The following is an 11241-nucleotide window of genomic DNA, read 5'->3' as shown; positions in this document are numbered from 1 at the left end:
CTTAATTTTAAATCATAACATAGCCATTACTTTTAATACTTATTTAAATGTTTAATTTAATATAAATTTGTATTTATATAAAAACGAATTAATAAATTGTATAAATATTGATGTGCATACTATTTGTATATCACACATCATAGTCTCAGTCGGAACTCTATATCTTTCCAGCCTTTCAAATACCATTACCTTCTTTCCCTTCTTTTTCTTAATGTGCAAATGCCTAACTAGGCCCATAAATTGCTTTTAAATTCCCCTAAGGGTGCGTTACTTTTCCCCAAAGATACTTTTACTATGCGTTAAATTATTTCTTTTTAATGTGCGTTGGAGCTGTGTAATTGTTTCAAATGGCAGTGCCGACTGATTGGACCGAGAGAAGGTAGATGGATTGCATTTCCAGTCGACAAGTTGCGTAAGGAAAATATTGAAAAGGGGGAGAAGGGATATCATTTTCGTCTGTGGGTCACTTTGGCTAAACAATTTATTTGATGATGATTTACCATCTGGACGTCGGCCGCACAAAAATGTCTCTATTTTGCGTGGTACGCTTGATTTATAACGGAAAATTCGTTTAAGCAAAACAAAACGCTAAACAATTTTTGTGGGCCACGTTAATAAGCGCAACATAACGAACATAATATCTTAACTTGGTCATCAGGCAGCAGACGGCCCAACAAAAGAAAAGGCATCTTTAAAAGCAGCAACAACAACAGCAGCAGTCGTGACTATTACATAACCCCCACACTCAGATACAGATACAGATACAAATGCAGATACAGATACAGATACAGGCATCCGAGAGTGTGGCTGAATCTCAGACTCCAAGCTCGAGTTTGCCTCTGCGTTTGCGTTTGAGTCTGGGTCTTAGACTCTGCGGCCAACATGGCGTCGTCGGTCGAAAAGAAAATAGTCAATGTATTGTGGAAAGAAAACAACAAAGCGCGAAGAAAAAGAGGTGAGCGATTGTTGTTGCTGCACTGCGAGAAAAGGCTTTGATTAAAATACTATTTCGATGGAAAAAATAGGATCTTTTGTCTCTTATATCAATTCTTTGCAGATATCGACAATAGTTTGTTTCAACTTTAGACACAATTAAATTTGCTACTTTAAATACATAGCTGGAAATATATTCCTAAGGTGTAACCAAACATAATATAATAATATTTCAAATACATATAAACATAAATAATTTATAGCTAAAATTTATTTACAACCAAAGCCAAAATTCAGGTTTAATTAATTCTAAACTATTGGTAAATTTTACAACTTGAACTGCAATTTAAATTTAAAGTTTTTTTAAAATGTGATTTAACTAAAGGAAATTTGACTGTTTATAATTTTAGATTTTATTTCCTTTTTGTAAAAATATTGATAGGCTACTTTAGTGATGCAAAAATTTTTAAAACTGTTCAATAAAGCAATAAATAATTGTTTAAACTTTACCCTTCCTTGAAATAAAATTTGTTTGCATTTCGATGTAAATTTTGTTATCACAAAAAAGGAAAAACAACAATTTTTTAAGAATTGTAAATTATCAATTTCTTTTATATTAAAAATAAGTAAAAATAAAAAATTCGAAATATTAAAGAGTTTTTAGAGTTTTATATTTGTCTAAGAAACTTTTAGAGTTTTTCCTTTAGGTGTAACTGGATGGCCCATTGTTGTTGCGGTGGCTGTATTAGATAGCAAAAGTCAGTCGCAGTCGAAGTCGAAGTCGAAGTCGGCATAGAAAGTGAAACCACTCTGTGTTGGCCACACGATCGTCGTTGCCAGGCGAATACCAACACAAAAGAGAGGGAACGAAGCCTGGCTCTAAGATGTAAGCCAAACAACTAACTATTACTCAATCTGTGCTAAAAAGAAAAAATAAAGATAGATAGATAGATGTAAAGTTGGTTTCTCTCCCTCTCTTTCTCTCTCTATCTGTCTTTCTCTTGCCATCTCTTTCGCCGTCTTGGGGCATGAAAATAAAAATGAAGTAACCCACTTTTTTCCGTTATGGTTTTTATAGTCGCTGCAGCTAAAGCTGAAGTCGGAGATGAAGCGCCGCGGAGGCACAACAATGCGGCGCGGACAAAGTGGAACTGGAGTGTGAAAGATGGATTGAATGACAACTGAATGCTGAATAGAGATCTGCTGGATCGGGATCTGGAGCTGATCACCGAGGAAACCGAAAGTGACGCCGATCGAAGGGGTCCAACCTTTTATCTTTTTCACTATCCCTTTTCAAATTGGTTCAGACCACTCATGTAACTGGATTAAGTCAGTGACTAGCTCAGAAAGCCAACAGTATTATAATTGTACAGGTGCCATCAACATCTATAAATCTTTATTACAGAATATCTGAATTTAAAATCGAATTAATTAATTAAATTATTACACATTTTTCTTTTCATCATAGGAAACACTTTTGCATTAGTTGTAATAATATTTTAGGACAAGGGGAGGTAGTTTTCATTTGCTTATTACCAATAACTACTTTTTATATATTATGTTTTATTTTGTATTAAAAACTTGTCATATTGCTTTCACTATAATCTTTTTTGATGTTAAATTTTCATTAAATGCTTGCCATTTTGTGTAAAAATATACTCATTATTATTATTTGTTTAACTAAATGCTACTGAATTTTTCAATAAAAACTATATGTAATCAACTTATTGGCATTTGGTAAGTTAAATCATATAATTTCAAATATTTTAGGAAGTTTAATGATTTATTGAAATGTAATTATCATATAATTTCCTAAAATGTTTTAAATTTAAGAACATGTTCGTTTTTTACAAATTATAAAGACAGCTATTATAAATTGTAGGCGTCATAGTACCTTATCCTCCTGATTTAAGACATGTCAACATATCTCCCCAGCCTCTTTCATTGCGGTAATTAGCATTTATCAGCTCGTCGCACAGGTAAGACAGAAAAAAAGAGTGTTTGCTGCCTCATCTGCTCGTTGCAGTTGCAAATTTATCACTTTGCTGCCGCCACTCATAACTCATACGCCTCGTGGACGCGCCAAATGCTTGGCGCTTAGTTTGGCAGTAATTGTGCGGCAATTTTTGTCCGCCTGCCAAAACCCAGATGCATCTTGCTCTCGAGGGGGGATGGGGGGGGAAGGCTGGAAAAACAGTGGGAAAAACTTTCACCTTAAGCCGCTTAGAACCCTTATCAAAGTCGAGCTTTAAATTGAAGTATGGGCTACTTTGGGGTTTGTGGCTACCAAGCGACACCCACAAGTTCAAAGCAATTTCACTTTTTTTTTTTCGTTTTCGGTTAGAGTGCATGCGCAATTAGCTTTCATCAATCAAAGTACTCAACAATGCAGCTAGACAAATTGGGCGCACGCAGCAGCAGTTGACCAAGATACAGATACAGATGGAAAGAAAGTTTTAGCCCAAAAGGGCTTAGCTCGAACCCAAATGTCTGTAAGTGATTATCTGCCCCAGGTCGGCATGGCATGGCATGCGTTTTGTTTTGCTTTATTTTTTTTGTCTCTAAGAGATTTTCATTGGGCCTTTTGTTTGGGCTTTCTCTGGCGCGTTAATTTGTCGGTTTCTCGAGTTGCATTAATTCGTTTTCGCCTTGTCGCTTATAAATTTGCTTTTCGTTTTGGGTTTGTCTTACTGTCAAATTGTGTCAACACGGGCCGCCGTGCAATTGTCTGGGGGTCCGCAGTGCTGGTGTTCCCTTCGGCTTCCCTGGTGTCGCGGCTGTCGCGCCTGGCAGCCCAAAATGCATTGGCTTGTCTTATTTGTCCCATCGCAAGACGACGGCCCAAAGGAGAGACACTGCCCCTCTCTTTCACTGCTCGGGGGCTGGCATGATGCGTCTCTTTCTAGTCTTTGGCCCCCAGCAGATGGGTTTTGTCGCCTAAATATGGCCGACATTTAATTAGACATTTTTTGGCAGGGCTTTTCGATTCATACTGTGTCTTGGGCTAATTGCAGTTTGGTACAGAAATTGTGGAAAAAATAAAAGAACACAATAAACTATACGAGGCACTTAATGTTTTCATTTGGGTTCAAACGTTTTTCAATATCGTTTTATATGGAAAATAATTTAGTGCTTGACAAAGCCTTGAATTAGTATCAGTCAAATAGTATAAAATTAAATTAAAAAAACAACAAAAAAAAAAAATTAAATGATATATAAATATTTTCTAAATTAAATAAAAAACCCGATTTCTGTGTACCAATGAAATTCAATTATTTTTTATTTATTTAAGTAAGAAAAACCCTTTATAAAATATTCTATTGCAATGTTTCATGGCGTTGCAAATTATTATTATATTATTTTGGTTAGACCATCTAATGTACTGAAATTTTGAGCTGCAAGAAAAGATTTACTGCTGAAATATATAGTGTAATGAAATAAAAACGAATCACAAACAGTTTCTTTGTATATTGTAAATTTTATTTAATTTATTTAGATTTGCTTTACAGGTTTTCTTTGTTGTTTGTGTATATTTAATTTACGAATATATAAATTAAAATGAGAACATTGCGTTGGCCTTACAAATTAATAGCATTCATATCTTCTGCGCTCTCTCAAAAGCGAATTCCCGGCAAACTCGGTGAGTTCGCTAGATAATTGTTAATTACGGGCAGAGGGGTTCCTTCGAGGGTTCTTGTGCAGGTAAAGCGGTTACTCGATGTTCCGGGCGATCGGCTTAACAACTAAAGATTTGCTAGTGTTTTTGTGTTTATTTTTTTTTTTTAAGCAGGGGGCTGGGCGAGTGGGAGTGGAAGTGGGCGTGGCATAAAGCATAGCGCAAAGCCGCACACCAAAATCAAGTAATGTACAAATTTGAATTAGATGTGTATAAATAAGTTTTGATTTTTTGTATTTTCCATGTTTTTCTTTCTTTCTTTCCTGCGTGTTATTTTTTTTTACATAAATATTTTTAACATTTTTCTTTGGCTTAACTTTATGATAAGATATAATGTATAAGATTATGTATAAAAAATGTGCGAAATATATGTTACAGTCGTTAAGAATTAAGTACAAAAATATGCTTTACAATGATAACAAGGGGGTGGAGTAGAAGAAAATGTACAAAGGAATGCCAGAGGTATGTGGCAGAAGAGTTTTGCAGATGGCTGTAAACGGTGCAGCGGCTACTGCAGGCTGCGGCTGCATCGTTTATAGCCAATTGCTTAAGTAGAAAACAATGAATAGCAGAAGGAAAATGGTTCTTACGAGCTACCCACACAGCATTTTGAATCTTTGATTTGACAGAGTCACTCTCACACACACACATGCACACACTTACACACACTCAGACAGTCACACACACACACACATACTATCGCATGCCCAAAGGACACTTTCTTTGTATCTGCTGCTACAGCGAATGCTCATTGGTGTTGAGGAAGCTGCGGCACACGCGACTCACTTCGGGATTGGCGTGGTTCATCAGCTGCATGTAGATCTGTTTGTGCAGCTGCAACTCGTTGGTCATCTCGCTGAGCTGCCGGATGAGGGCGTCCTTCTCCTTGAGCAGGCTCTTCACCCGCTCCTCCACCTCCCGCGACCGCACCTTGGCCTTCTCCCTGCTCTTCCGCACCGCAATGTTGTTGCGCTCCCGGCGCCTGCGGTACTCATCGGTTCCCTTGTCCACGTGCTTGTTGCTGTGCTTGCGATGCTGCTGCTGCTGGTGCTGCTGATGCTGATGCTGCTGCTGGGCATGCAGCTTGCTGTGCTGCTTCAACAGGTGCTGGGCTCCGGCGGCGGCCGCCAAGTGGGGCAGATTGTGGTGGGCCAACACATTGGCGGTCGTCAGATTGGTGAACTGGCTGCCATTGCTGCTGCCGGTGCTGCCATTGCTGCCGTTGCTGCTGGGCGTGGTGTTGCCGCCGTTGAGGGGATTGCCCCCGCCCGACAGCCCGTTCACCCCCGCCCCATAGCCATTGTACAGCCCACCGCCGTTGCCCATGAAGGCGACCTGCTGGTTGGCCGCCTCCTGCAGATGCCGCCTGTACTCCGGATCGATGGGCTCCTCCTTGATCGTGCTGGAATCGGAGCCCACGGAGCTGTTCTCATCGCTGGAATTGTTGTAGGTGGCATGCACGGGCTGTGGCATGTAGGCCAGGGCTCCTCCACCGCCTCCCCCGCCTCCTCCTCCTCCGCCCCCTCTGCCTCCATAGCCATGCTGATTCCGCAGGGTTTGCTGCTGCAGGACCTTCGCCGCCGCCGAAACCATGCCACTGGGCGGCAAGGTGGCCGACAGTCCACCCGGACTGGTCACCATATCACTGAAGATGCCCAGCGTTTCCGTGTCCCTGAACTGATCGTCTATCAGGTGCTGCAGATCCAGCGTGATCTCCTGGGTGGTCAGCTCGTCCAAATCCGTTTGGGTGGTGTACTGCTGCAGCATTTGCTTCTGCAGCAGGTTGTTGTTGTTGCCCAAGGCGGCGACCTGTTGCATTTGATGCATGGCATGTTGCTTAACAAGGAGTGCGGCATCCTGGGAAGTATTGTTGTTGGCATCGGTTGTCTGCTGCTGAGGTTGCTGCTGCTGCTGCTGCTGTTGCTGTTGCTGTTGTTGCTGCTGCTGCTGTTGCTGCTGCTGCTGTTGCTGCTGTTGCTGCTGCTGCTGCTGTGCCGTGGACATGGCCGTCAGGGTGATTTGGCCAATGGTGGCCTGCTGCAGAGGCGGCTCCTTTTTGAGGTCCAGCTGGGCCAATGTCTGAACGGCATCGGCGTACATCTGCGGCGACTCCATGTTCAGCATTTTCAGTTGCGCGAAGGAGGGTAAAATCTTGATGCCTTGTAAAGCGTTAATTTTGGCTGCTTTTTTTTTTTGTTCTTAGATAAGTTCAGATTTTAATTTGAAATTTGTTGTTTATTTTTTGTTTTTAAGGCCTAAAGCATTGCACTGAGGTAAGTAGGTCTTTGGAAATGTTTATCGATTGTCTTTTAAATATATGAACTATATTTTAAGCTTCATCTTAGGCTGCCTAAATGGTCACTGCAGCCCAGCATGTTTGCTTATTTATTTATTTTTTTTTTTTAATATTCTTATTGTTGTTGTTATTTTGTTGTATTATTTGTTAACTGCACTTCTCCGGCCGCACGCGTTCGAACGACTGAAGTGCCGCAGCAGTGATGCAACAGATTTTATACGAGACGGGCCGACGCTGCTGCCTTTTGTTGTTGGCAGTTGGTTGGTATTTGTGGTGGTGTTAGAAACGAAACGACAGCGCTCCTGAAGAACCGTTAGCTGAGCGAGCTTTTCTTCGAGATTTGTATATTTGTCGTACTGAGTTGGAGAGCGCGCGTCCGTCGCCGACAAATGGTAAATTGTAACTGTGACAAAATGCGAACGCGCGGCAAAGTGAAAAAGTCTTTGGCGCAGCGACGCAGCCGAAGAAAAAAGAAAATGAGCGGACGGCGCATGTAACACACACATAACGCGCTAAAGCCCCAAAAAGACGTCGACGTCGCCGTTACTGCGCTGCCTTTACAGCAACAGCAACAACAGCAACAGGCAAAGCAACAGCACAGCAAAGGCAGCAAAGCAAAAGCAAAAGCAACTACCTGTGGATGAGAGCGAGCGGAGAGCCAAGATCAGGTAAAAAAAAAGCAAAAGTTTTTCCCAATCACTTTTACTCTCGTCGCAAGGCAGTTCACTTGGCAAGTTCTTGTTTTTACTGCCGCAGGCAAAAAGTCCGAGTGTAAGCCATTAAACGTAAATAATATGCATTTGGGCTTTTGCTTGTGAGTTTTGGCGTTTTTTAAAGGCACAACTTAAGTTTCTAAGAAGAAACTTTGTAAGAAACTGATTATTTTTTAATAAGGTAATAAGATAAGTTTTTTCATAACTTTTAGATTAACTTCCTTTTAAGGTTTTAACTTAAGTTTCTAGAGACAAATATTGGAGGAAACAGATTCTTGTTAAATATTATATTATTATTTTAGGCCGAAAATTTCGCATAATATACCTATAAAATGTTATTCATTTCTTTGTAAAAAATAACTTTCTGTAAGTTTTTTAATAATTTTTAATGATTCTTTTGATGTTTTTTTCACTAAAAACATTTAAAAACTCTTTAATAACTTAGTGCTCATCTGGAAAACATCTGATGTTTTTTATAAACATATAGCTAAAAATGTTTTTCTCTGTATAGTTACAAAATTTTGTTAAAAGACTTACCAGCTTATAATTAAATTTAATAGATACTTAAAAAACATCTAAGCAACTGAAATTTAAAAGTTTCTTTAAAGTAAACATTCATAAATTACAAATTTTCAATTCGAATTTATGTATTCGAATAAGCTAATTAATTATTAAATAATTAACTTAAATCACGAACTTTGGTAAAAAATAAACATTTGTTCTCTGTGTGGTTCATATGTAAATGTATTTAAATCCCACCTTAAAGATAGAATTTGTTGTTTCTTGCAAAGTTAAAATATGCAGTTGTGTATTTCATCAAAAAACTCAATGCACCGTTATTCGCTTGATCGAGTGACGTCACACAAAGGCAGCCAAAAAGCACGCATACAAACTCAAGACAACGCACACACACACCAATTAAAAGACAACGTCGACTGCGCAGCCAGCGTTTTTTCTTGGTGCTCTCGCTTTCATTTTCGTTTGCTTTTGGTTTTGGCGTTTTTGGGAGAAGAGGCAGCCAAAGCTATATAAAGAAAAAAAGAAGAAACAACAACACCACGCCCGCATAAAACCGGCAATCCGCTCCCCCCCCCCCCCCTTAAAATTTTTGGGGCCTTGCCCACTCCGATTTGTGTTTAGACTCTTGCTTTTTTCGCCTTAGAAATGCAGTCGTCGGATTTTTGGGGAGTTTCGGGCTTTACTTTTGGCGCGCATGCGTGACTTCGCAGTCGCAGTGGCAGTGGCAACGCAACGCATCGCAGAGCTTTCACGTAATACGCAGCGTTGTCTGATTCAAAATTAAAATCATGTTATGAAATTCATAAAAATTAGCACGCCTCGTAGTTTTGTTTATTTAAATGCAGCGATTTGTAAAAGCTGTCTCTGTCACTTGGCTGGGCTCTTGGCTCTTGGCTCTTGGCTCTCGGCTCTCTTTTGCTTACATTTTCACTCTCGCCCCCTGAGTTTTCGTGTCTTTAATTTGGGTCAAGTTGTCGTTTACTTTCCGAAGGTGTGCCTCTCTTTTCGCCCCCCTCCCCCGTCCCCCCCCCTTACCTTCCCTCCCTTTTTTTTGTCGCTGTGTATCTACCTTTTGTTTATTTGGATTTTATTAATCATACGCCCCGTGCGCAGTTGCACGATAAGAGGGTATTCCATTCCGATGTCGATGACAGGACAGCCTCTCTCCTGTTCTTCTTATCAGTCAAGCTATTGCAACGAATTGGAAATATCGCCGATATCGATGACTACATCGGGATTGTGCAAAAAAGAGTTTAGCTTCCTTATGCGTGCACAAAAGATATATATGCGAATATTTCAAAACGATCTCAACTGCACCCTTATTGTTCTTAGGGTATTGCACATTATGGGTTGCAATTTCCCAAGAACTGATCCGATATCGATCAGGGCTAATCAGCTGGCAAAGGTGATGACATCTGTCATTTAAATGAGGCAAGATCGATTCTTGATCCATTTTATCTTATCAGCTTGTTTATGGGGAAACTACTGGGTAATAAAACAATGCAAAGTCGTTTACTTTTTCTGCTTAAATTTACTTAGAGAGTAAACATTTGATCGATATAAACTTTCAATAAATAAAATATTACTGGAAAAGTCATCAAAAGATTTAGTATTTATTTAAATAGAAATTAATACATTTTTAGCTGCTTCATAAATAAAATAGGTTATGCATTTACTAACAATTTAAGTTGATTGACTAATATCTCAAATTTTACTTTAAGGTAATAATATTTCTTAGTCCATTTTTTAATAAAATATATTAATTACAATATTTTAAAGCTGTTATTTTAAAAGATTTCCTATTTGCTTAAATCCAAACTGATGTTACTGGTTCACAATATATGTTTACTTAGCCTTTCTTGCTGTAATCTTTCTTAAGTTCTTAAGCCTAAGGACTCTTCTAAAGTCTCCATACATGTAATAAATTAAAAGGTCTTTCTATTTGCCTGCTAAATAAGAAATGGAACCTTTTGGTCAACACACAAGGTGCTAGCATTGATAAGATAAAAAATATGCAAGTGCCATCCGCCCCCAAACAATTTCGCTTTTGTTTATAACTTATGTAAATATGGATTATGGCCAAATATTTACGTATTGATACTAAAATTAGTGAAAGTCTAGCCGACTCCAAAGATAAAATGCCTGTTTATATCTATTTGATCTACTTCATCTCTTTTCTCGCAGCCCAGGGAAATCGTAGGCGTATTTACCTGCCCGCCGACAACGACCACGCGCAATACTTAAAATTTGTATTTATATATTTTGGCAAACGACTGATAAGACGGCCAAAAGCCGCGAATGCGCGTAAGCAAAACAAATACGAGTAGCAGCCACAGCCACAGCCACAATTCACAACTCAAGTGGCGTTCGTTGCACTCCGCCAAAAAAAAAGAGTTGTCTGACACATGCGAAAAATCAGACCGAAATTTTGTTTATAAACACACGACCATAAATTGAGAGATTTGGCCAATCATTTCTAGGCAGTGTTTTCGCTTTTGTTTTGCTTTGCGGTTTTTTAGTTACCTTATCTCGATGATGACGCGTTGCCAATTCACTTTGTACTTCCTTAAATTTGAACCCGATCGCAATGAACTCGAGTCGATGGGGTTGAATGACTATGACTCGTGGGTTTTGTTCTCACGGCCCTGCAAGTGGGGAACACTTTTCTAAGCACCAGGCAGCGAAAACTTTTCGCCGAAGAGCCGGCCAGCCACTTTCATTGGCGAATCGGCTGGCATCAGCACAAAATATTATTAATTTCTGTTGTCATCAGCACAAGGTGAACAGGGAACGGCTCGCTTTCTGTGGAAGTAGAGTCAGAAATTCAGAAAGTCAAAAGTGAAGCACGAAAGAACGAGAATCCCCTTTTGGAAAAGAGTTTGGGGTCGTCGAACTGGCTGCATTTTGAATGGTGTTAAGTACACTGCAATTAGGTGGAAATGGCCAGAGTTTTCACTAATTGCAGTTTGCGGTAAAGGTATTCGGGAATTGAATGTAATTGTTTGGAGCAATGAGTCAGTGAAAGGGTAAGTTATAAATTATACAAGACAGTGATTTATTTAGAACTTTATTAACGAATTAACGTAGGTACTTTTATAATATTT

General features: G+C 39.4%; 1 protein-coding gene and 1 long non-coding RNA gene across 2 annotated transcripts; one reads left to right on the top strand and one right to left on the bottom strand.

The window, feature by feature from the left end:
- The first annotated feature begins 207 nt into the window (after positions 1–207).
- On the top strand, positions 208–2430 carry LOC128253827 (uncharacterized). The gene is made up of 3 exons (XR_008267489.1): positions 208–955; positions 1683–1819; positions 2012–2430. It is a non-coding gene; the product is annotated as an uncharacterized LOC128253827 (long non-coding RNA).
- Positions 2431–4391: 1961 nt separating this feature from the next.
- Positions 4392–7342, bottom strand: LOC128253822 (CCAAT/enhancer-binding protein). The gene has a single exon (XM_052982507.1). It carries the CDS (start codon positions 6731–6733, stop codon positions 5345–5347), a length of 1389 nt encoding a protein of 462 aa, XP_052838467.1. The 5' UTR covers positions 6734–7342; the 3' UTR covers positions 4392–5344.
- Between the last annotated feature and the right edge of the window lie 3899 nt (positions 7343–11241).

This window comes from Drosophila gunungcola (assembly GCF_025200985.1).
Source record: "Drosophila gunungcola strain Sukarami chromosome 2R unlocalized genomic scaffold, Dgunungcola_SK_2 000004F, whole genome shotgun sequence".
NCBI classification, from domain to species: domain Eukaryota; kingdom Metazoa; phylum Arthropoda; class Insecta; order Diptera; family Drosophilidae; genus Drosophila; species Drosophila gunungcola.
Note: the sequence above shows the minus strand (reverse complement) of the source record. Positions and strands in the feature narration are given on the sequence as shown.

Bases quoted from the DNA above. Each gene is read 5' to 3' on its own strand.
- LOC128253822 (XM_052982507.1), bottom strand. From the start codon at position 6,733: ATGCTGAACATGGAGTCGCCGCAGATGTACGCCGATGCCGTTCAGACA.